The 27,406-nt window shown below is 38.8% G+C and overlaps 1 protein-coding gene across 2 annotated transcripts in view; it reads right to left on the minus strand.

The window, feature by feature from the left end:
* ZNF385D (zinc finger protein 385D) overlaps positions 1-27,406 on the minus strand; it is an 894,647-nt gene that overhangs the window by 298,558 nt on the left and 568,683 nt on the right. Inside the window, exon 1 of one of the 2 annotated variants that reach the window (XM_019435221.2) lies at positions 139-467. The exons of the other annotated variant lie outside the window; for it this stretch is intronic. Within the exon in view, the coding sequence (XP_019290766.1) occupies positions 139-160 (22 nt within the window). The 5' untranslated portion in view covers positions 161-467. Of the gene's footprint in view, positions 1-138; positions 468-27,406 lie in introns of those variants that run through there. 2 annotated transcript variants of the gene reach the window in all.

Raw genomic sequence — 27,406 nt, forward strand, 5'->3', positions numbered from 1 at the left:
ACTTGCCAACTGGAGGTAGATTTAACGTAATATATTCTCGCGGCTTAAAGATTTTTTTTTTTTTTTTTTTTAAAGGCTGGTCTGCCCTGGTGAAGAGCCGGCCACCCCCAGAATTACATCATCAGAGGTAACACTCACCAAAATACATTATGTTTCTCATTAATCAGACAGCTGGAACCCCACCGCGGCGTCTTCAGCATCAGCTCGTCCCCAAGGCTGACACGCAGAGCAGAGCCGTTTCATGCTACATTCGGTGGAAACGTCCCCGGCGTGGAGAGCGGCGAGCGCCCAGCGTGCCTCTTCCGCGGGATGAGCGCCTTGCAGGCTGCCTCTCCCGGGCTACGATCCCCGGCGGCTGGAGCGTGCGCTCCGGCTGCCTGCTGCACTGCCCATCCTTACTGTAATCCGACTCCTCCTTGCGATGTCCTTGCCGCGCCTGTGACATCAGGACTGAGAGTACTACAAACAGACCCCCCCACCCCACCGCACCCCACCCCCGGTTAGCAGCGGCTCCATGAGGTGCTCCGATTGCCTGCCTGGACCAACCATGGCTCTCGGGAAGCTTTGACGAGCCCAGAGACCTGGGAGGGGGCGGAGTGAGGGGCGCGGGAGGCTCTCTTAAAGAGAGCAGGGTCTCCGGATCCACGAGGGAGCACTCGGGGGAAATTCACCACGGCGCGGGAGGGGAAGAGGTTAAGGCGAGTTCTGCCATTAACGTGTAATTAGACAACACACTTTTATCCCGCCCCTCCCATGAATGCCATCATTCTCGCCAAAATTTAGCCTGCCACCCTAAGTTAAAAAAGCAGCGGGGAAAGGAATGGTGTCCTGTGTCTGCATTCTCTTTGCTGTGGGCTTGAGGGTTTGTTGCTTGTGATGTTTCTGCCTAAGAGAAAACAAAAACAAAAACAAAAACAAAAACATTCAAGGGTCCATTGCTAGGGTAATAGAGGTTCTCCCTTAGAAATGACCAGATCAAAGAAACCTAGTAGTTGGGGAAGAGTTATTTTTATTTCTTGAGTATATTCTGAGCGAGGTTGATAGAGAAATGTAAAGAAAAATAACGTGATAAAAGTCACCCCTCAGTTTCACAAGATCACATTTGCTGCTTCCCATAGTAGGTAGTAGAAAGGATACTGAAGCTGAAATGATCTTTGACCCCCAAAGAGGGGAGGCAATTTAGCCTGAAAGACAACCAAGATTGTGTCATCATTCAAGTCTGGTCACCAGCATAATATAGACACACCCACACACAAGCGCACACAAACTCGCGTTAGATTTGAGAGGAGCCGTCAAGAAAGGCAAAGCTTAGCAAAGCCTCTGGCTCCTCCAATGGTCTAATGAATTGCAGTCCTTATCTTACATAGAAAAGGATGTTAGAAAGAAATCCCTGAAAGCAGTGCTGATTAATACTTAAATGCTCAGCATGGAAAATAACCCATAAAATACGTTCAGTTTCCTAAGGACTCATCGCTTTGGCATCCAAATTTACCTACAGAACTATCGAAACTTAAAATTTTCTTTTTTTTTTTTTTTGAAACTTAAAATTTTCTGCAAAAATCTATAAAATTAAGAGCTGGAGATAACAAATGAACTATAGCTTACAGAAGGACGCAATTGATCTATTTTCAGTACAGGTTTTCATAAGCCATGGTAGCAAATATTTCTACGGTGTGATATTAAAATAATCCGTGGTCTTTCTTTGCACAATCCTGTCTCTGTTTGTGGGTTTAATGCATATCGGAACTGGTGGGCTGGAGCTCATAATGGCAGTTTGCTGTGCAATCTCGCAAAGAAGCTAAACCCCCTGTTTCCTCTCTGTGAAAAAAGCACTATGACCCATATCCCCTCTTGCGATGGATTATAAAGAATTTTGTAAATGCGAATGGTAATCATCTCTAAATCAGAAACGTTACCACCAGTCTTAGGCTAAATCCAGTGATTCTTTTTTTTTAGAAACACTCTTCATTGAAAGCAGTTTGGAGCAAGAAAATGCAAATAGTAAAGAATACTTTTTTGCTCCTTTTTAAAAATTAGAAATAAAAAGAACGTTACAGGAAACTACTGAGGGAAACACATAAGTGTTTTTCCTTTTGGACAGATGGAAGTCATCCAAAAGTACAATTAATGGTCCTTCCCTCAGGCAAAAGAACCATCTGTGGTAGAGCTTATTCATGAAGCTCATGAACTGTCCTGACCTCCTACATGGGCTAGGGGGCACTGTAGTTTAATGCTACAGTTTTTGGTCCTTTTCTGTTCCTGTAGTTAGAAGATGCAAGCATTGAGAGTTGAGTTTAAAACAGGAGGCTTAAGACACTAAAGGACTGTCTTAATAATTAATAACACCTTACATTTTCATGGCATTTTGCAGTTACAAGGTACTTTCACTTACGTCATCTTTCTTTCTAACAAATTGACATGTAAAAAAGGTGGATATTATCAATGTCCCGATGAACAGGACGCTGACGCTGAAGACAAACGAACCTGAGGCTCAGAGACTTTAAGCAGTTTTCTCAATGGTGCGGTCAGTAAAGTGTAATCGTCTTATTATTTGTATGTGGAATTTATGTAGGCATTCCCAGGAGATTTCTTTATTCAAAGAAATAAATTATAAATTACCCATTTATAGTGGCTCAGGTAAAGGTCTTCCCCAATCAAACTACGTTACTGAGCGTTCCAGAAAAAAAATACCTGTCTACATGGGCACAAATACGCAAGCGGAGAGTATTTGATAATAGAACATTCCACCCTCTGCCTGGTCTATAGAGGATTATTCCTGAAAGAGCAGCATGTAGCCTCTGGAGAAGTGTGGCATCCAAGAGGCAACTGAGTGTTCCATCCATGCAATGGAATTCTGTTCGGCCAAAAAAAGGAAGGCATCTGCTTTATTTAAAGGTGTATGCCCCACCCTTCTCCAGTTAAGGGTTAGCGGGAATATCAAGGGCTCGGATAGAAACAGTGCCTATTTCTGGATGGAAAACAAGTGATTTTTATTTTAATTTTATACTTTGTATTGTTTCCCCTAAAACTATTTGCATGCCTTATATTTATAAAGGAAAAAACTGCAAGTATTTTTATTTTAAAACAGAATAGCATCCAAATAAAGGCATAGCTGATGTTGGCTAGACATGGATTATGGACATGCTGGCTGTGCCTGAGAGATGCTTCTATATGTCATGTCCAGGAGAGGACCCAGCAGCTTGCAGGGACAGACCTGGTTCACACTCCTGACCTTTCTCTCTCTGTAAGCAGGTCTGAGAAGCTGGGGGATCCTGAGGGGAATCGGGTCACTGCTTGCCAGATAGTAATATACCTATCAGGATTAAAACAAAAGACGCCCTAAAACCAGTCACATATTTTGAGTGAAAACATTATGGCAAGAGGAGAATTTTCTCTCTGCTTGAATATCCGCGTAGCTGCCAGCCTGGATACCTCATCGCTGAGTCTTGATCAAAAGTTTGTCAGAGTGGGGCGCCCTGGTGGTTCAGTCAGCTAAATGCCTGACTCTTGGTTTCAGCTCAGGTCATGATCTCAAGGTTCATGAGTTCGAGCCCTGCTTGGAGCTCTGTGCCAACAGTGCAGAACCTGCTTGGGATGCTCTTTCTCCCTCTCTCTCTCTGCCCCTCCCCTACTTGCACAGTCTCTGCCTCTCTCAAAATAAATAAATAAACTTAAAAAAATTTTTTTACAAAGTTTATCAGAGTAGTTTCCCTCCATAAGGATTGTCACTGCCTGACACACTACTGCAGACCTCTGTTTACCTACGTGTCTTCCCACTGGAATAGAATCTCCATGAGGGCAGGGATTTTTGTTTGTTGTTCCCTGCTGTATCCACCATCCCTGCGAGGGTACCCAGCACTTGTTCCTACTCAATAAATATTTGTGAATAAATGAGTGAACATGCTGAATGCAACCATATTAGGTGTAAAACATCATACTTTTCTATGTGCTTATAGTCAATTCTTTGAAGTTGATAGTGTTTGATGCAAAATGTTTACACAAATTGAACTTGTCCACGTTTAGCAGCAGCTGTTCTTAAATTCCACACAATACAGATGCCAGCTGGTACTGCAGGGCCACAGTTAGTGAGCTTGCTTGTCCTTTCGAGTTCCCCTAGCCGAATGCAGCAGTAATTTAGCATTGAGTTAGCACGGCAAAGTTGCGTCTTCGGTCGCCTTCCCCTGAGCCTTAGTTGAGTCCACTTTCGTTCCTTACTATATTGCAGCAATAAAATTTTATCCAGGGTTCCTAATTCCAGGCTTGCCCAAATCCAATCCATTCTCCATATTAGATCATGATTATCTTTTAATAAAAAAAAACATTGTCAACTACACGTAAAATTAAAAAAAAAATGAAGTCAAATAGGTCACATGGAGCCTAATTCAGTAGGAGTTTGTAGGCCATATTATAAGGATTTTGACTTTTTTCTGACTTATATAGAATGCCTTTGGAATAACTTGATTTGACATTAAAAAAATTTTTTTAATATTTATTTATTTTAGAGAGAGATAGAGAGACAGGGTGCAAGTGGGGGAGGGGCAGAGAGAGAGAGGAAGACACAGAATCCAAAGCAGGCTCTAGGCTCTGAGCTGTCAGCACAGAGCCCGATGTGGGGCTCAAACTCAGGAATGGTGGGATCATGACTTGAGCTGAAGTCCAGTGCTTAACCGACTGAGCCACCCTGGAACCCCTGATCGACATATTTTAATGGGTTTACTATGACTGATGCATGGAGCATGGATAAAAGGGAGCAAGGGAAGATGCACGGTGATGATTTAGGAAGACTTTGTGATAATCTAGAAGAGATGGTGGTTTGGTAATGGTAGGAGCAGTAGAGGTGGCAAAACGTGGTCAGAGTCTGTATGTGTGTCAAAATAGGCCAATAGGTTTTCCTGTGAGTTGGATAGGTAATAGAAGAGAAATTAAAAAATAATAATAATATCGGGTCCCAAATATTTGGGGACTGAGCAATTGGAAGGATGGGATTTCTACTAACTGATATGGAGAAGGCTGTGGAAGAACATGCTTTGGGTGGGGGGATTTGGAGGTGGTCAATGTGGGGCATCCTAGTTTAAGATTCTATTGTATATTCAAGTGGAAACATTCTATAGAAGTTTGGCTGTATGGGTCTGGAGTTCATGGGAGAAGTTTGGGCTTGATATTTAAATGTGAAAGTCACTGCTTTATAGATGGTAATTAAATCCATGAGACCATATGATATCTTCAAAGGAGTATTCAACTTCAGAAGAGAAGAGGGTCCACACTGAGCTCTGGGACATTGTAAAAGCAAGAGGCCAAATATATGGGTACTTGGTGACTGAATATTTGTTGAAGCATAACAATTTGTTGAATGAATATTTGTTGACATATGAATGGAAGGCTCTTGATTTTAAGCTTGAGTTTGCCTTTGTCTGATACATCGCCAACCACTGTTAAAACAGTTTGAAAAGGGGAGAGAGACATGATTGGTCAGTAAGAGAATGAATGCCTAGTTCAATTGATCCATGCAGTGTTTTGATGAATTTTTTAGATTGTATAGACACTGCTGAAACTCATAAATCATTTTTATTCCTAGATTGTCACTTGATGCTTCCATTGAAATTAATGCCCAGGGACCTTAGTCTGGAAAGTAAATTGCCTACAAGAAAAGAAGTGCTAATACTGAGCTGAGAATAAAGAAACTATTAATACTATAATATTCCAAAATTCTGTCTATCTGAATTTCTCTGACTTTGGAGATGTCCAATAAATCCCTTCTATATGTAGTCCTGTCTATTCTGATAGTCAGTTAATAGCAATTCTTTTACAATAATTAGTAACTAGCATTGGGAGCCCTGTTTGAATTCTTACCCTGGAACTGACTGTGGCCCAGGCATGTTTATTTATTCAACATATAGTCATTGGGTATTCATGTCCCAAGTACTGTTCTAGGTGCTCAAGGCACACTGATGAAATTGCAGAAATCTCTGTCTACAAGAAGCTTACATTCTCTGGGATTCTGCTTATCAGCTTATCTTGTAGAATTTAGAACATCTTCTACCTTTCTCCATGCAGAGAAAAGGACCCATCCTTTATGCTCTTCATGGACTACACTTCTTTCAGTACAATGGACATAAGGGAAGGGGCATGTCTACCATGGTCATGCTGCATCTAGTGTCTAAACAACAGCAGGCTTGCAATAAATATTTGTTGAGTGAGTAAATATCTCAAAAATCTTCTACTTCTAGATGATGTTCCATTCTGATCTTCCTGAGAATATAGTTATATTCTACCAGGAATGCCCTTTTGTCTTCCCCTTTGCCTAGATATTTATATTCACCATCCAAAACTGCTCAGATATTTGGTTTTCTAAGAAGTATTCCCTGGGGGGCATCTGGGGGAGCATAGTCGGTTTAAGCATACAACTCTTGGTTTCGGGTCAGGTCATGATCTCCTAGTTCATGGGATCGAGTCCCCACATCAGGTACTCTCAGCACAGAGCCTACTTGGGATTCTCTCTTCCCCCTCGGTCTGCCCCTCCCTCCCCCACACGCTCTAAATAAACAAACAAACAAACACATAAACTTTAAAAAAAAAGAAGTCTTCCCTGGGTTTATGTCTGACTCATGTGTTTCCCTAATGAGCACTCACACATTCTTTACAAAACTCCATTTAAAGTATCAGATTGGCTTTCAGTGACCTTTACAATTATCAATATCCCCCAGGTACAATGTAGGCTTCTTTGATGTCACAGAAAAAGTGAAATATATGTTAATTCCTCGAATGCTTTACATACTCTAGAAACATCGCAGAAATGTATGACAAGGACATGGCCTATCGCGTTAGTGACGAGAGTATAGCACTAACATCAAACATTGCCCATGATTTAGGAAGCAGCAAACTTTGCTGTGGTTGGAGACAAGGATCAGAATTACACAGAAAAGGAAGAGATGTCAAAAGTAATCTTAGAGAGAGAAATCCCAAAGCTCTGAGGAGAGGATAGCTAAGAACCAGAGGACTGATCAGGTATCGGGCAAGAGACAGATCAGGAATTTTGGGGGTAGGGGCGCCTGGGTGACTCAGTCAGTTAAGTGTCCGACTTCGGCTCAGGTCATGATCTCACGGTTGGTGGGTTTGAGCCTTGCATCAGGGTCTGTGCTGACAGCTCAGAGCCTTGAGCCTGCTTCTGATTCTGTGTCTCCCTCTCTCTCTGCCCCTCCCCCTCTCATGCTCTGTCTCTCTCTGTTTCTCAAAAATAAATAAATGTTCAAAAAAAATTTTTTTAAAGAAATTCATGGGTAGAGCAAATCAGGAGGCCAATATGGGAAGCAAGTACCAGAGTCAAGAACAGAAGAGAGTTAAAGCAGAGAGTAGTTCAGGGGAAACTAGACAACCCCCTAGCTGCTCATATAGGTGGTTTTTATGAGTACATTTGCCCTGATTGATAGATAGTTCTGATTCCCTTATAATAGGAAGTATCACCAGCTTCCTTTCTGTAGGCTCTCAGACTATTTGCCTGACATGCCATTTCTATATCTTTCCCCCCAAAACCCCTCAAGAAGTTGTTTATTTATTTTTTTTATTAGATTGCTTTATGTCTGTGTAGATACTGTCTCCAAAAATGATGGAAACCACATCACAAGTTTAGTAGCACCACACTACGTAGTTTGGTGCCTCATTAAAAGGAAGTGAGATTATTATAACTATTATCATTATCACTGGCAAAAAAAAAAACATTAAAAGTAGTGATCCTAAATAACAAAGCATTGAAGTGTAATGCTTAAGCGACCACCCTACTCCAAAAAGCATTCAGTAGCTTACTGAAGGAGATGAAACACATATCCAAAAATACAAGTAAAAACAAAGGTACTATAAAGTAAACAACAAATGAACAATCTAGGACATGCATGTAAGGGTTTGGTAAAAGGTAAAATTATGAGATGGCTCCAGGCAAACCTGGAAAGCTACAGAGAAGGGGTGGAACCTGAACTTGGTCTTCAATATCAGTTCAGATTGATAAAATGCAGGAAAATTTTGCAAATGACTAAAACCAGGATGGGATTGTGAGTGATATGTCTGGGAGAGCAAGAACAAATTTGAATTTAAGGAGCAAGTTTCCTAAGAGATTTTCATGCAAAATAAATTTGGAGAGGAAAACACAGAAGCCCTGTTGGATGTGATCTCACATTCCAGGTTAAAGGGTTTTAATTTTATTTGACAGATAATGCAGGAAGTATTTGCTGAATGAATACATGAATGAGCCTCAAAATGTTTCCAAGGACAGAAATATAATAATATGCCTCCTCCAAAGACATTTGGCGACACAATAACATGAGTTAATATATCTTGTATAGCAGGTTGAAAGATCTTATACACTCCAGAGGTTTCCAATTTTTCTTAAAATAAAATTCATTTATGGTTCCTGGGCAGCAATTTGAGAATCAGCCCTCTCCCCATCCAGCCCCACAACAAATGTGCTTGCAAACAAAATGGAAGAAGAAAACAACATCATATTGAATTTCTTCTTTTGCTTTAAAAAAAAAAAAGATCCTTCAAGATAAATTGAGTACAGCTCTAGTAAATTTGGATGCGTTAGGCCATGGACATTCCATTTTTATATATACTGTGATAATAACTATATAGAGTGAGCAGAGAGATGTGCAACTCTGCCCCACTGTTGCAAGAATTCACCAAGTAATTGAAAGTGTTTCCAAGTGTGCATAATTCTGTGCCTCCAGTCAAATACAGTAGATGGAAATTTGTTTGGCTTCCTCTGTCAAAATGTCTAAAACACATAAAGGAAATGTGTAAATGGAAAACAAAATATTACAGTTCCAACATTCTTTTAATTATGTCTCAATTTCAATCCTGGCTTTGCTCAAACATACTAATAATCCTAAGGGCTCATCTCGATCCTTCTGGTGGATAAAATGACTGAATGTGATTTTTACCCTTGACTCAAAAGTGTCAGTTCTGGAAATCTACAGTATTTGTCACCATGAGTACCATTTAACTGCAGCAGTACCCAAAGGAACTCTGCACAGCCACACGTGAATAGGGCTTGGAGGAACTTAATTAATCTTGCTGTCACTTCCATGATGGTTTTCATTAGTTTTGCTGCTATCTGATCAACTGGTCTTCTCTGTATTGGAAATGGCTAGCCATAGCTTCTTGGGAGAGCACTTTCAAGAGGTAAACAAAGACTCACCTTTGTCGTCAGGAGCTTTTATGCAGATGGACATTATTACTGCTATTCTAATATGGAGGTAATCCTCACACTTTATATTTAAGTTACAAAATCACAGGAAACATAAATACCTCTTCTGTCCTGAACAGGAAAACTGCTTTAAAACCTATACACAGATTATATAATCTAAATACAAGATCACAATTTTGTTTAAATTGTTTTCACGAACACTGATGTTTAGTGCATTATCTGGAACTGTTCTAAACATGAATGTAATTCATAAGAAATCTAGACTTTTTCACGGACCCCTGGTAATTAGATTAGGTGAAAGTTGGATTTAATGATGGAATAAAAGAACCATTAAACCAATGGTAGTATCAGCCCTCTCTGTCATATTTTTGAAAGATTGGTTTAATACACGTGTATTTGAAATGTAATTTTATTTATATGCATTATTTTTGGCATTATTGTTTTCAATGCTGACCATAGTTTAATTTAGTAAAAAAAAAAAATTGGAATGACTTTATAAAATGTTATCACATTTTGACTACATGAAAGTCAATTCATACCTATAGCCATGGGGACCTAGAAAAGGAACTCACCAAGAGCCAACATACATGGCAGGCTCTGGTGAAGAAAACAAAAACGTAATGTGTTCCCTTTCCTCTTGTTTAGAAGCCTCCAAAAATAATCCCCAGTAATTCTTGTTTCCTAGCATTCACACTCTTGTATAGTCCATTCCCACTCTGAATAGAACTGTACTGTGTAACCAATAGGATTTTGCTGAAATGAACAAGTGTGACATTCAAAATTAGGTCATAAAGGCAAAATGAGTTCTGTTTCTCTCTCTTAAATCACACACTGTAGGGGAAGTGAGCTGCCATACTTTGAGGACAGTCGAGAAACACTATGAAGAAGTACACGTGGCAAGGAACTGAGATTTCCAGCCAATATCGAGCATCAAATTGGCAAATATCTGAGTAAGTTACCTTGGAAGTAGATTCTTCAACTTAGGTCAAGTCTTCAGGTGCCTGCAACCATGATCAACATTTTATTTATTTATTTATTTATTTATTTATTTATTTATTTATTTATTTATTTATGAGAGACAGAGAAGGAGAGTGCAAGTGAGGGAGGGGCAGAGGGAAAAGTAGGGACAGAATCCCAAGCAGGCTCCATGCTGTCAGCACAGAGCCCAAAGCAGGGCTCAAACTCATGACCATGAGATCATGACCTGAGCCAAAATCAACAGTTAAATGCTTAACCAACTGAGCCACCCAGGTGCCCCCATGAATGCAACTCATGAACGTCTCCAAGTCAGAACCACCCAATAGAGCAACTCCCAGATTACTCACCCATAGCAACTGCATGAGATAAGAAACAGTTATTATTGTTTTAAGGTTCTGAATTTGAGGTAATTTTTTTCTATGCATCAATAGATAACTCATGCATCATAGCCTTAGCTTATAGCTTAAAATTATGGCAATGTGATGCAGATTTCAGTTGAGATAGAGGTAGACACAGGCCTTGAGGAGGTTATGTATTCCTTTGGGTCTTGGTTTCTTAATCCAAGAAATAATGGTGTGGGAATGAGTGAGGGTCACCAATGTAAAATCCCACACGGAGAAGTGATGGAAGTCACACAGCTGTACAGAGTGAGCTAGATATATGTTTATAGAGAGTGTTGGAGACTTTGGAGGATTGCAGAGTATCAACTAACAAGGGAGGGTCTGTTACTTCACTTCAATTGACTGTATGCCATGAGGAAATGTTGCCAGATTCTTCAATTTTTTCCAGTTCTTACTTTCTATGACTAAAACATTACACATTTGATAAAAATTTCATGCAACTTCAACCTGAAGCCATTGGTTAAAACTATGATTGAAACAGTATTTTCTTCTCTTTCTCTCTCTCTCTCTCTCTCTCTCTCTCTCTCTTGCATTTTCAAGTATCTTCAGGATTTTATTCAAAGATCTCTGTTGTTAAATTCATCTGTTTTGTCCTTCTTCCTTTTCACCGTTATCTCTATCCTTCTCTATATCACAAACTTCTACTGTCCATCTGCCAACACATATTCCTCCCTGCTTGGCATAATGCTCTCCTCTTAACTTTCTTAGCCTGCTTAAATACTACTCATCCTTGATGGTCCATTCACATGGCACTCCTCCCCTAGGAGGCTTTGCCTGATTGTCAGTCACAGTTAGTGACTACTTTTCTTATACCTCAAGAGTAATGCTGCTTTATCTCTTGAGTCCCGCTAGGTATATGTCTCCCTGTTCATAGTGTGAAATCTCATTTGGCAAAATTAATGTCTCATCAATTTGATTGTCACTGAGCATTTTTACAACGTCTGTCTGCAACACACTGTCCAGATCTCCCTGAAATGAAAGACTTGTTGTTCACTCCTAGGAGTGCTGTAGACAGATGGCTTTCAACTGCAACATCTTTATTGTATCATCTGGTGGGAACTGCACTTCTAAGGTTTCACCTCTTTGTGGCAAACCATATCCAAGGATCAATGTGGGAGTAAAAAGGCCTGGCCATCTTAGACAAACTTGGGACAACTTGGTCAACTTGGGCCACTTAAGCTCTGAAGCATCCAACTATGTCTTTGCTTCTATATCACAGCTCAACTTCTCCCTCTCGCCACTCCTGTTCCTCTTCTCCCTTCCACAATGCTGACCTAGAGCATTCTCTAATAAACATCTTTCATTCTAACCTTCACCTGAGTCCGTTTCTCAGAGAACCCATCCAGTGACACCGCCATTGAGCAGATACTCAGTAAATGCTCAGTGTTATAAATTAAGTCCTAAGTCCCCACAGACAAACAAGACTAATTTCCCAAAAAAGAGAGTACAGTGATTCCCCAAGAAGCCTTTGAAATTGTTGGATAATTGTGAACGAAAGCCCACCTTTTACCCAGTAACTCATTGATTTTGGAATTAATGTGAGGAAAAGAAAGCCCAGAATTTAAATGAATGCCCTGGTCCGTGTACTCTGTCTGAGTAATGGTGATGGCTCAGAGCTGTCAGGTCGGCCAGGAGATATTCAATCATGATGCTCTCCTCTTTCTTTTCAACAAAGGTAATCACTCAGCATTTTATCTTTTCTAGAAGGTGTCATTACTTTGAAAAGACAATAAAAGTATCACAAGGGTTTCTATGTAGTGGAAATTTTTCTCTTCATTTTTAAGACAAAAAAAAAAAAAAAAACTAAAGGAGAAAAAGGCCCTAATTAATTTAAACATGAAAAAATACATTAGCTTGCAGGAATTTCATAATTTTAAAGTATAAAATTTCTTGAGAAATCCTTTCAAACTGAGTAATTTATCATGTTCTTTAGAGCCTACAATGCATAAGACATATCTTTTAAAATTACATTGTTTTAGTTAAATAACCAGACAATTTTTTCTGGAGAAAAGGGAAAAAAATTGCCTTGGAAAAAATCTGTGATGCAGAGATATGTGTGGAGAGTCTACCCTGAAGAAACTATCAACAGTAAGGCCTTCTTAACCTCTGACTACATATCACCAACAACAGAACATGGACATGAACTGAGTGGTTTACCACCTATTTTCAAGTCCAATACTTAGTCTAGAAGTATTTAAGTGTTTTCATTTATTCACTAATTTGACAAATATTAATTGAACACCCATTTGTCAAGTACTATTCTTGGGACCAGGGATATAGGAGTGATCATGACAGATATTGTCCTTGGCTTCATAGAACTTCCAGTGTTCCAGAGGATGGAAAATTATAAAGGGATGTAGATCAATGGCTGCCATAATCTGTTGAGGTAGGCAGATAGGCAGAAAGGGAGGAAAAGGTGGGAAGTCAGGGAGGTTAGAGAAGGACTTTTGAGAACGAGACACATAAGTTGACGAGCGCAGGAAAATTTGGAATGAATCAGATGAAAATAAGTATGGTTAACAGCATGTGCAGAGGCCCAGAAGAAAAAGGAGCATGGGGACAAGAGGTGAAACATATTCAATAAGGAGAAGCAGGGAAAACTGGTATAAAATGAAATAGGGCTGGTAGCTTGGAGGCAATCATGAACTTGCAATAAAGATTTGGAAAACTACAAAGGCTTTAATCAAGAAAGTGATGAACCATATGGTTATAGATTCAGTTATAGAATAGTTAAACATTAACTATTCTATGGCAATAAGGCTCCCATATAATCATGTGACTGTGAAAAGTATATGCAGTAATTCTGTAAATCTCTGGTACAGGCAAGAATACTCCTTGTTTGGGTTTTCTATCTACGTTTCACCCAATGAAACACAGCGAGAAAGAACAAAAAAAAAAAAAAAAGAAAAGAAAAAGAAAAAGATGTCTTGCATGGCTGGGCTCATCTAGTTGGGAATCACCAATTCAACCAGTTTCAGGGTAAATCAGATTTTTAGCTGTCATGGGAGCCGAGCATTGAATTAAAGAATCAAAACTTAATGGCTGATTGTTTGACAATTGACCCAGATTAACCTTCAAATGATGGAGGCTGTGCCACACAAATACTGGCACTGAAATTATATACATATATATATATATATATATATATATATATATATATATATATATATACAGACACACACACATATTTTATATATTATATATTATATATACACATATATATATGTGCACACACATATGTGATTCATGGAGAAAAATGGGGAGAATGACACTTCAAGGCATATGCCATAAGTTTTTATGTTTATATGCAAGGAAGGTGTGGTATAATATTACATTTCTGGCTCCCAAACCCAATGTTTTTCAAGTATTTAATTCTCTCCTGCCTACAAATTTCCTAAATAACTTCTGTCATATTATAAGTGGTCCTGTTTTTTGAAGATCCTTGAGAACTGAAGAGTATTATTAGATTACCATTACCTAGAGTTGCCTCAAAGAAATAAACAGAGACATTTGCAGTGGCCAGAAGTGTCTTGTTTCTTCTCTAAAGTTTCAAAAAATGAGTGTCTTTATAATCACAGTAGTATTTTCACAGAATAAGCTACTTATTGCATTTATTTCAGAAAAATATAAGCGTCCATTTCCAAAAGGTTATATATATATATAGATAGATATCTATCTCTATCTATCTATATATATGTATATCCACATATATGGATATACATATATATAGATACATATATATGGCACCTATATACTGTATATATGTAATGTGAGTATGTGAGATTTTACTGTCTTACTTTCCTAGAAATGTAAGTCAGGAATCAATCTTGATGGGAAATATAGGATACTTTGACATATTTCCGGGTATCTGTCAAGGCATCCTCCTCTTTGGGGAAATTATTTTTTTCATATGAAATATGCAGGACTTACTCACCCTTGGACAAGACTGATTTGATTTGAGTGGCCTCTGAATGGGATTTTCTGAGACCTATGACTTGTATGACCTAGCTTGAAAAGATGAACTGAGACAATCATGTTTGTTCTCAAAAACATAAACTAAGAAATAGAGAAGGAACTTATAAATTGGTGATGGGTCCTGGAACTAGAAGGTCATATAGATTCAGGTCATACAGATTCATGTGCAAGATGAATAAGCACAAAAAGGTAAAAGAGAAAAAGAGGCAGACACAGAGAAGAGTACATGTGTTGGATGCTGGGTGGAAAGAGAGAGAGGCACATCCTTAAAGGAGGCAGACTTTGATTATCCAATGGTTTCTTTTCCTATACACCTTTCCAGTAATCTCACCATCCCACCCCAGCCCCCTACAGGCAACGTTAATAAGTCTCTGTTCCTCCAGTAGTAATGTCTTTTATTACACTTTTAATGAACTGGAAGAGATTCAGTAGAGCTGACGTAGGAGGCGTCATGTTGAAGTATCGTATACTAGCCTTCAGACTACCCCTTCTCAAAAAGAGAATCTAAGGTGGCAGCATTGTGAAGAAGGGAAAGATGGCAGTCCAGGTTAAACAGAAAGAGTCAGTCATGCTGGGGGAAATTCAGAGCATTCAGGGAGTGAACTGAGAGTAGTTACGGGATTAATAATAATGGTTTCTAAAAGGAAAAAAATAATTGCTGTACCTCTTTAGGTCAAAGATGTATTCTCTTCCAACCTTCATTTTCCAGTCATATTTTGTGAAGATGTACATGTAAACAGTAAGACTAAAAGTTTTTGACACTTAGCCTGTATTCCTTATATTTTGTAAAACTTTTTTTAAGTTTGTTTATTTATTTATTTATTTGTGTGTGTGTGTGTGTGTGTGTGTGTGTGTGTGTGTGTGTGTGTGAGAGACAGAGAGAGAGAGAGAGAGAGAGAGAGAGAGAGAGAGAGTTCCAAACAGACTCCACGCTGTCAGTGCAAAAGCCCAACACCAGGCTCAATCCCATAAACTGTGAGATCACGACCTGAGTCGAAGCCAAGAGTCAGACACATAACTGACTAAGCCATCCAGACACCCTTATATTCCTTACATTTTCATATATTGTTTTCCTAGTAATCACAACCTCTTCTATTACCAGAGTGATGAAGAGAATTCGTTTTTGTCAACCAGATAATTTCCTACCTGTTATGGATGAGAGACATGCCTATTGAAATATCAGGACCCCAAATCATGACTTTGGCCCATGTATTGAGGTATGCTCAGCACACTTTCTAGAGATGAAGTTGTGTTTTAATGAATAGTCGGAGTGTAGCATATCATTGGCCACAAGAAACATGGATTCATTGATTCTCTTTTTTAAATTTCTGGCAGTTCACAATAAATCTGCTATAAGATGCAAATCTCAGGGTAGATCTTGCAGGAGAACAGAGAAAAGGTTATTAAACCACTATGGGACATCAGTTATGGGATGGAAGATAGGAGAGAATTAAGTAGTAAGGACAAGAAGAGTAAGTTAGAATAGAGGAGATTTAAAAGATGATGTATCACATAGAGTAAAGGTAGAGTCAAAGGATTCAGTGAGTTAGAAGGCAGGGTAAAGCAGTGAGATCCTTGAAGTCAAAAACACAGAGCTAAAATTATATTCACTAGAAATATAATTTGTAGTTGAACTAGTGTACTTGAAAGGATTTGTGGTTACGGGTAAGGAGGTCATCCAGATGGGCTTCTATTAATATAAATCTTACCTAATCCAATACTTGGTTCAAGTTATGGACTCAATGATCATATACACCGTAGCTATCAAATACAAGATCTTTTCAAATCTAATCTTTTCTTTTTACTCATGGAAAGAGTGTATGTACAAACACCCCCCTCCCTGTCCACACACAACCTAGGTACTTCTGTCCAAGCCTAAATTGAAACAGAATTTGGTAGAAAATATTATCAGTTGAAAGCCTTACAGAAATGACAGTTCTCAGAATACGAGAATGGTATTGGACAGCTGCCTTTAAACAAGACTGAAACTACATACGTTTCTTACATCTGTACAATTATTCTGCAGAATCCAATGACTGATATGCCATTGTTCCCTTTCTAAGACTCTCGCCCTTTCCTAATATCATTTATCTGAAGAACAGAAGTATTAGTTAGATTATCAGTTGTCCTTATAGAACATAACATCAGAACAAAGGGAGATGGAAAGACTTACAGGTTTATCCAGGCCATGGGGAGAGCCTTAGCAAAACTCCTATCTTACATCCTTAATGTTTATGTCATTAAAATTTACCGTCCAACTCATTGGGAGAGTGTTGGACAGATATTGCCAAGATTGAGGCACTCATTTATTATTACTTAACCTCAAAATTCCAGTGAAACTGCTTTATTCCCAAACCTGGTTTTACAGTGTTCAATTGTAGAAATTCTACACATCTTAATTAAGGTGCTGGTTAAATGGGTATATTTGTCAAACTAATCAAACTTTAAACTTAAGAAGTGTGTTTTTATTAAATGTAAATCATATTAAAAAAAGAGAAATGGAAAAATAAATGGTAAATGCATATGCATGCAGGAAAGAGTTGGATAGAGTAAACAAAGGTTTGAAAGTTGGAGTTAGCAATGAAATATGGTCAGAAAAATTAAAAAAAACAGAATGAACCTTAAATATCTAACAGGCTTGGACCAAGACTGTTACAACACCAGGAACAATGGGCCCCTTGGGCTTGCTGGTGAGGCAGAATGCTATAGAAAGAGCATGGGTTTGGAGTAACATTGACCTAGGACTGAATCCAAGCATTGCCACTCAGCAGCTATGTGACCCCACGAAAGTCACTTAACCTTTTGAGATTCCATTTCATCATCTGCAAATGGGATAATAATCCCTATTTCGCTTTGTGGTTTTGAATACTTGGCTTATATTGGTGTTTAATAAATAGCTGCTATCATCATTATCATCCATCATCTTGATGACTTAATATTAATTTCTGTAAATTTAAAATATAATAATATTAAAAAGAAATACACCATTTTGTGCTTTTATCTCTGACAATTTCAGACTTCTTTAGGCTTCTCTTCCCTATAGTGGGTTTTTCTGTTAAAAGCAGGGGTCAAAAAGAAGTAATACCTTTAAAAAGAGAGCCCGATGGAGGGCACCAGAGTGGCTCAGTCGGTTAAGCATCCCACTTCTGCTCAGGTCATGATCTCACAGTTTGTGAGTTCGAGCCCCTCGTGGGACTCTGTGCTGACAGCTTGGAGCCTAGACCTTGCTTCGGATTCTGTGACTCCCTCTCTCTGTGACCCTCCCCTGCTCTCACTCTGTCTCTCTGTCTCTCTCTTGGTATCTCTCTCTCAAAGAAATAAACATTAAAAAGAGAGGCCAATGGGACACTGTGATGGAAGCAAAGAAGGGGACAGAGGAAGTGAAGTCTCAATCCCATGCTTTTACAAAGCCCAGAGGCAAGTTAAAAGGAGATAGTAATTCCCAAGAAGGATATTGTAGTAGGTACAGAGATGAGGAGGAGTGGACTGACTTGAGAACTACTGAAAAGATCTTGTTGCCTGCGTAGACAGGTGATGATGTGTGATGTGGGGTGATGAAGGAGTGGGTATGATTAAGAATCATTTAGGGTTTTGATTTTTTCAGATCAGTGACTGTCCTTGATATAGGGACTTGGGGAACTTTGAAGAAGCCCAGTTTAGGGAGCAAAGTTAACAGATTTGGATAAGATCTTGGTGTCACTTTGGAAACAAGGAAATGGAAATGACTTCAGGCAGTTGAAGAATAGGTCTGAAACTGAAAAGATGGATTTCGGCGTCTTCAACAACTGACTCTTTCGGGAAACAAAGTCCTGATTTATAGCCTTTGCCAATATCCATGGTGTGGATGCTCCTACCAAGACACCGATTTCATGGTATAATACAACCAGCATAGCTGCAAGGTTTATTTATTTATTTTGAGAGGGAGAGACAGAGAGCACGAGCAGAGACCACGATTGGAGGAGGGACAGAGAAAGAGGCAGAATCTGAAGCAGGCTCCAGGGTCTGAGCTGTCAGCCCAGAGCCTAATGCAGGGCTGGAACCTCGAACCGTGAGATCATGACCTGAGCCAAAACTGGACACTTAACCAGCTGAGCCACCCAGGCACCCTGAACCAGCCTAGCTTCAGAAGAGATGTGCATAGCTAGCTGGCTCTTGCCAGGGGTGCTAGCCAGCTGTATCACATACAGGGTGATTCAAGAAGCAAGAAGTAACCAAAGGCATTAAGTATCCATGGGAAGTGGAGTAAATTTCTCTGGAGGAGGGATGTTTTCCGCAACTCTTTTGCTTCTGATTCACTTGTGTTTCTTTTTTTATTTACTCTTTCATGCAGGGTTGCTTAGTGGTTGCAGGAAGACTTGACATCTGTTCCTTAAATCATCTTGGAGCCTTCATTGTTGGCATCTGCAACACCTGCTATGTCACGAGGTCATTGGAAGGTGAGAGTAAATGAAGGATACCTTCTCCTTACTACAAACGGGGGTGGGCAAAGGAAACTGCTTTTATAGCTCTGTTATCCTCCAAGTACTCTAAATTCTCAATGAGCCTATTTCTACCTGTCCGATGTTTTCTTCCTTCTGGCCATCTCCTTCAGCAAATAGGATGCTGTATGTTATCTAATTTCCAAATTTAAATCCATGATTTTATCATGACGTTTTTGGTATCTGTGCATCGTTTCCTCTTTCACATATGTTTCTGTCCCAGAAATATTGATCCTAAAATATTTGGGGTTTTCAACGACTAGGGAATAATTAATAATTTTTCACTGATAGAAGGATATGATGATTCCAGAGTACATTTCTGGATTACCTAAGCTAAAAATGATACATTCTTTTCTAAAGTTCATTTTTTTAAATGGCATTTCTCACTAATTGTAAAATTAAGATATGATTTTGTTAAAGAATTTGGAAAATTCAGAAAAAAGAAAAGAAGGATCCATAAATCATACAAGAATATTAATAGTATTTCCTTTCAGATAGTCAACTGGCATACAGTTTATATTCGTGATGGCATGTTTTGCTTATATATTAAATATTTGATCATATTTCTTTGCATTTTGAAATTATGTTTAGTAGCAACGTCTTCCCAATGTCATTAACATCCTGCAAAATGTAATCCTAATTGTTGAACAATATCCTCTGTTATGAGTGTATCACATGTATTTAAACACTATTTTCATTTTGGACACTTTAATGGTTTCCAAGTTTTCCCTATTATAAATGGAATGGCAACGGACATCCTCTTCCATTATTTTTTGTGCTTATTACTCACTGCTTCCTTGGATAAAGTCCTAGAAATGCAATTACTGGGTTAAAGGGTAAAATTGCTGCAAGGAATTTTGGTACATAGTGTTCAATTGTGCTCTCAAATGATTATACCAATTTACAACCACATCAGCACTGTATGTAGTATCTATTTTCACTCCACCATTGCCAGCATTGAATATTATCTTTAAAAAAGATATGTATCTTTAAAAAAGACACATGTGTGTGTACGTTTGTGCCTGTGTCTGTGTGTATATCCCATTTTATAAGCAATAACTAGTATTTCATTATTAGTTGCATTTATTTTTCTTTTATTAAGTAGGTTAAAGTTTTTTTTATAGAAGAAACGTGTGCGTGTGTGTGTGTGGGTGTGTGTGTGTGAGAATTTCTCTTCTGATCCCTTGCTCATTTTTCTATTGATGTTTAGCATTTTACCTTACCCAAGGAATTTGATGCAATTTAGAGGTAACTGAAATAATAAACTTTATTTGAGCTCCTGGAAATATAATTTCTAAATGGAGCCTCAGCAGTTACCATAAAAGGGAAAATAAAGCTAAACTATGAAAATGATGTTTACAAATCATAATTACACAAAGCAAAAAGAAACATTATCGCTTACAGCTATTGAAACCCCATGAGCAAGGTGCATTTGCTATCACCTTGGGCATATACTGAAGGCGTTTTCTTCTGTGTATGGATGCAGTTGGATTTTAGACTGAAGACAAGATTCAGAAGGGTTCCCAGGTCCCTTTCCATCACTGCTGAACAGAGGTGCAGCAGAATCCTTGCAAACAATTGCTGTGAGCTTCAGATATGATTTTCTAATTCCTCCTTGGCCCCCAAACATGGTACTTCCTCAGTCTTTTCCCCACATGGGATCATGTTGCCAATAATGTCTTTGGGATGAATTTGAATTCATCAGGCTTGAATTTAATTACATTATGTAAACTAGAAAATGTCCCCAGTAGGCTTTGAGGGAATAGCTTCTGTATGCAATTGCAACGTCCTGTTTTGTTTAAAATATTTGCATTTTGATAAATCCACTCTGACTCCAAACCCTTTTTTGATCTTTGTCAAGAACTCATTTTCATCGCATCGGCCTGAATTGACTTTTTTTTTCTTTAATAAATATTCGCAAAATGTTGCATAAGTCCTTTTCTTCTGGTCCACTTTCCTCCCCAAATGCCTCTCCCTTTACCCTAGTTGAGGCAGGATAGTGAGAGGAGACAGACAAAAAAGCATCATGTTTATGAGTTATCCCAGGATGACAGAAGTTCACAAATATTGATCCACTCTGAACAGAGTAATCTTACTGCATGGGGAAGAAAGACTTTCAAAGTAATCAAAAAGGGAAAGAGGGATCATTTGAAACACTACAGGGACTTCATACACGGGCTCCACATATGATGTCTGTGAAACTGTTCATACGGATCCCCCACTGTAGATGTACTCATTGGCTCCAATTTTTCTTCTGCCCCCATACCCAAGCCCTTTGCCATATAACAGTGGAGTTTCTGCCTCTAGAGGCCATAATATATTTCAACCCCTGCCTTATATTGGGCTTGGGTTTGTGGCCAGTTTCAATTACTGGAATGAGTATGCCGTATTTGAACCTAGCTCCCTCATGCCTTTGATACCACCATGAGAAGAACCTATTCTGGCACGCCTGCTGGTTGAAGGAGAATGAGAGACATGTGGAACAGAGACAACCCACCTTGCTTAAAACCTGCAGTGAGAAACAGAGCTGCTAAGCAATCCCAGCCTGAAGCAAACCTATCCAGCTGAGCCAAGTCTAGATTAGCTAAACCCCAGCCGATATGCAGCATGTGTCAAAGAATAAAGATAATAAGCAATTGCTGTTTTGAGTCAATGAGTCCTGGGACGGTGTGTTAAACAGCAATAACAAACTAATAAAATACCCTTAGAAGCTTTACCAACTTAAAACTTACACACTGGAAGCAAAAATTAAAGTTTAAAAACTCCTCAGATGGGCAGAGAGCCAATCAGCACCCTTCATTTAGGAATGGTGATGTCCAACGTCCTCAGATTCTTGTTTACAGCCCCTGATGTGTGGCTCCCACTAGAAGCACTTCTGTTTGTTGGCTTTCAAGGAAGCATTTCTCACTACAAATACCCCTTCCCCCACCCCCGCAACACACCTAGTCATTGCTCTTCAAAGCTGTGCCCAATGACTTCACTCCTTTCCTACACACAGAGATGCAAAGAGCCTGAGTGAAAGGCGGTGACGGTTGAGTTCAGAAATAAAGCAAGCCTTCCCATTTCCTATTCATCTCACAGGCATAATCTAAACATTGAAGCACTCTGTAGTCAATCAGGCAAGCTCTCACTGCCAGCTCTTGAAAGATGCAGGGAAACAATTCTGATTCAGGGCATGGCTCATGAGAAACAAAATCTACAATCACAGAAAAAAAAGTATACATACACCTGTGTCAAATGAGGCTGAGAAATCACACCTCTTACGTTTGTATCATTTCTATTTCTCACCAGAGAAAAGAGGATCACATTGATTGATTTTATAATTTAATTAAAAATAAATTTAAAAAGCCAAATCTAAATCCTGCCATGGTCATGTTGTGACTCAGTTTTACCAAAATCAATAAGCCACTTGTGGCTAAGTGCTTTATAAACGGTCAGCAAACTCAAGGGAAAATATCATGATGAAAAGACTATTTTAATAAGACAAAATCACTGTCTGGCACATAGTCTGGAACATTACTATATGTGGACCAGATCCTATTAATATCCCTGCTTTTCTAAGGGCAACAAACCTAGGCTGTTTTGTTAGGCAGAACTACATCTTCCCCATGGAGAACCAGGTTGGGAAAGAAGGTATTCTTTTAGCAACCCTCAGTAAGTGCTGATCTGGTGGCTGACGTGGACAGAGGCAGACCACTTTTAGCCTGGAGCAGAAAAACGAATCAGCCAGTCATAGCTGGGACAAGCTGAGGCTGGAACTGCCTAGGAATTAGCCACCTGCACACATTACCTTCTCAGCAATGACATGGCTAAGAGCATCAGTGTCATTAAGCACGGCTGGGTGTTTAAGGACAGAAACATTCCAAATGCTCTATATTCTGTGCAACAAAACTGAGATTATGCAAGTCAAATCAATTTCTATCTCAGTGATCATAAGCCTCAAAGGTTTGTATTTGGAAACATATCTAAATAGCCCATGTGGAGAAATGTATTTACTTTTCTCTGCTTTTTTAAAAGTGTGTGGAAAAAAACACTAAAAAGGGTTGATTATTGCCTTTTTATACATTGTATGGCCCGAAGCATAATATATAGTTTATTATACTATGGATATAATAAAAAAGGCAATTTGGGTGCCTATTGTAATTAGCGAATTTATACAAGAGCTATTTCTCTGAACATTAAAAAAAAATTTTCTGACTTTCCATTTCTACCTCAGAGAAAAGGAAAGGGATGGGGAATTAGCATTGCCTGCCTTCTGAAAGACAGCCACTTTACATATGTAGGTTGATTTAATACATCAAAGTAAAAAATCTGCGACCAAAGAATCAGTAGAATGCGAAGCACATACCCATTTAGAACTGCAAGGTTTCAGGTATCTAGATGTGTTTGTATTAGTTTCTGAGCATGGCCTTAGATTTCGCAGGATTTTATATTCTGTTGAAAAGGATCTACTGACTCAATTGTTCAAAATAACGTTTTTATTCTTTTGTTTGTCCTCACTATATATTTCTTTACACTTAGTCCAAAAATGAAATTTACATCTAAAAAAAAAGAGACTCAGAAGGCTCTAAATGTAATTTCCAGCCATTGTCTTAAGAGGCTGCCTTTTCACAAAGAACAGAGAAAGATGGAGTTATCTATTATGTTATGTGAAAGTGACTTTCAGGATTAGACTAATATATTAGTGAAGAGCACACATGCACATAGACATAGACACAACCATCTATAGAGGAAGTGAACACTTCTGGAGAATCAACACTAGTAATAACAACAAACGTATAACACTTAACCATGTGCCAGGCACTGTTATAAATACTTTGCTTCTATTAACTATTTTAATCTTCCTAACAATCCTATGAGACAAGTTTCACACGTTTCAAAGGAAACGAGCTGCTTAATAGAGCGCTCACGGCCAAAGTGAATGCTAGATGTAGGCCAATACTCTCTTTGCAACTTCCACCAGGGGACTCATGTCACAGTTTATAGAGTCTTTCTGACATTTTCCTCCCTTCCTCACCTACTTTAGCTTCTATTGCACAGCCTGTGTATTCTTCTGTGTCAATCTCTTCCAAATATGGATATAATATACATTTGTGTTATTTACTGATATTATTTATTTTCTGAAAAACACGAATATGTTCTTTCTTAATTTTAATTTCTTTAATTTTAAAACATGAGACTGTTATCGATCTGAATTTGTTGAGTATTTACTTTTTCTTTCTAGTTAAGATACGTTAGGAACCAATACTAGTTAACACATAAAAGTCCTGCTAAGGCACACAGGATCTTTCGATTGAACTAAGTCCACAGGTGCAGCAGTAGGGGCCCTAACAACATTCTGGTTGGAGTAACCACAGGATCTCTAGGGAGGCTACTGCATTGTCCTCAAATAAACCCTTTTTTCTTCAACTTTCACTGGAGGGAACATTTTCTGGAAACTTCTCCATCAGGTGGTCAATAACAATACTCAGGTAGTAACAACACAACAATAGCAAAACCAAAGACTTCCTGTGAGGTCCATCTAGCATGACTGGTGGCTGTTTATTTCCAAAGCTGTCATGGAAAATACTTTAGACATAAGAATCTGAAGCAATAGATTTTAGATCAACCATACTTGGGAGATTTTGAGGCAATGGCTTTAATGGGTTTCCCCAAGTTGGGATGGAGAAGCTAAGAGATTATAACAGAGAGGTAACCCAGAAGAGACAGGTAAGGTTGGCTATACCAAACCTTCCAAAAATGAAAGGAAAGGGTACAAGATAAATATGAAGTCTAGGAATAGGGTAAGTATCACTTTCGTTGAAAGACAGAGAAGGAAGAAGGAAAATAGTGGACTTCTGGAAGAGAGAAAATAAATAACTGAACCTTTCCAGGGAAAATATTGTCAGAAAGAATGGGAGGTAGAAATCTGAAGGTCCCTTGCCCATGTAGAATGGGCAGTCTCTCCACATCTAAAATAGAGACACTGCACAAAATAAACTCCAAAAATTACTGAATGATTTCAACTCCCTCTAGAGTATCTGGAAGCAAATCATATACAGGAAATATTAAATATATTGAAGTTTCTTCCAAAGAGTGTCCAATTCTTGAGTGCCCATACAATATGTAATATTTTGATAAAACAAATACGTTTTGTGTTTTTTTAATAGAAAATGCTTTGAATAACACTTCATTTACGAGTCATTTGGGGTAAGTGTTCCATGAATCTCGTCTCTAATAATACCTCATATAAGTTCAGGCCAGAGAATGACTAAAGATTCTTTGCTGTTCTTGACGACATAAGCCAGACACCTTGAGCAAACCCGTAAGTCTTATTATTATTATGACTCCTAAACTCATAATATCAAAGGTTATAAATATCTACACAGCATGGCTTTTAGAGGCTCATCCCTTTGCCAGGCAGAGAAAAGATTTTACAAGCAGACCTCTAGCCCGCAGGTCAAGATGAATCAAATAACTGATGTCCCAGCAATGGCATTTGACCCAGAAAAAAAAAGCTAGAGCTATAAAGTGAAAGCTGAAAGGACTAAATGGGGATGGAACAACTTTCCATCAACTTTCATCACTCCTCAAACTGATGAAAATTGCCTCTATCAATAAAATAGGCACTTCACTTTCACGGCTTTTTCTGTCTCCATCCAGGGGGAAGATTCACCTGTATCATTTACCCCACACTTTTTGCTCCTTCTCTTTGATGATGAGGGACATTTCATGGCATGGAGCAAAAACTGAAGGTCTTTCATCATCTACTGCACTGTTAGCATAATTCATTCAGAGAAGACACTGCCCTGCTTCTCATGGAGATAAATAGCTACTACTGTAAGGGCTGTGCATACGTGCCTGTCAGTTTTCAGTATCCTGGGCAATGTTTAGTGGTACCTACCACGCGGAGGGCACAATGTGGGCACCTGTCTTGATGAGGCATCAACATAAAATCTCCAAGCTTGGAAAGGAGAGAAATGGTCTGTCACCTAGAGGGAACTTAGGGATCAGATAATTTAAATATGTCTTTTTTAAATGAGGAAAGAGAGGGGAAAATGGGAGCTGGGCATTGAGGAGGGCACTGGTTGGGATGAGCGAGCACTGGGTGTTGTATGTAAGTGATGAATCACGGGAATCTACCCCCAAAACCAAGAGCAGACTGTATGCACTATATGTTAGCTAAGCTAACAATAAATCATATTAAAAATAAATCAATCGGGGCACCTGGGTGGGTCAGTCCGTAAAGAGTCAGACTTCAGCTCAGGGACTAAATGGGGACTCACTAAATGGGGACTCATGATCTCGTGGTTCATGAGTTCTAGCCCTGCATTGGGCTCTGTGCTGACGGCTTAGAGCCTGGAGCCTGCTTCAGATTCTGTCTCCCTCTCTCTCTGCCCCTCCCCGACTCGTGCTCTGTCTCTCTCTCTCTCTGTCAAAAATAAATAAAAACATTAAAAAAATTAAAAAAAAAAATAAAGTAAATAAAAAAATAAATAAATCAGGAAACTGAGGCTTGGAAAGATTGAGGTTTGTTCAAGGCCACTAGGTGACTCAAGACAAATGAGCCTCTAATTCAGGACCTTTTCGTCTAGACTCTGACAATTTTCATTTTCATACATATGGGTCAATCATCAAATTCATTTTGTATTTCCTTTTCCAGCCTCTATTTAAGTCTCTCCAGATTTACTAACTGTGGGGCTATGAGCAGGATACTTAACATCTCTGAAATTATTTCCTTATGAGTTAAAACATGTACCATAAAATACATCATTAATATAACTGTATTCTTCTTAGGATTGGAGAATTGAAGTAGACAACACTGTTAGAAAACATGGTCTATTACTTACATAGCAACTATTTGATAAAAGTTACTATCCTACCATCACTCTTTGGATGAGGGTGATAAAATGCAGGTTATGGTATATTTGAGCAGAGGATGAGAGGGAAGGTAGAACAGGAATTTGATTTAACCTGTTCACTTCATATCCTGGGATAATACATTGTCCTACCTGAAAATACATTATGCAGTTATAATTGCATTCAGACTTACAGAAACACGACTTAGTTAAAATATCTATGCCTCAACTGCATGTCCGACTCAGCCCTGATCCTCACGCTGCTGTTTTGCTTGATTTACATGCTTAGTAACTGATCATTATTCTTTCTGATCTTCGGCCCAATATTTCAAGACAAGCATAGGAGGGGAATGCCATATTCCATTCGTAAGTTACATTTAGGGACACTCGTGTATTGTGATACTCTGGTTGTAACAAGTGGGTTTCTGAAACAACCTGACAAATGAAGGACCTGGATAGGTAGCGAACAAACCATTAACGCAAAGTTGAATGGGTAACTTTCATTTAATCAAGGCTTCTATTAAATGATACTCAAAATTG

The sequence above is a fragment of the Panthera pardus genome, unplaced genomic scaffold (genome assembly GCF_024362965.1).
Source record: "Panthera pardus isolate Hobbes unplaced genomic scaffold, ASM2436296v1 HiC_scaffold_16, whole genome shotgun sequence".
NCBI lineage: Eukaryota > Metazoa > Chordata > Mammalia > Carnivora > Felidae > Panthera > Panthera pardus.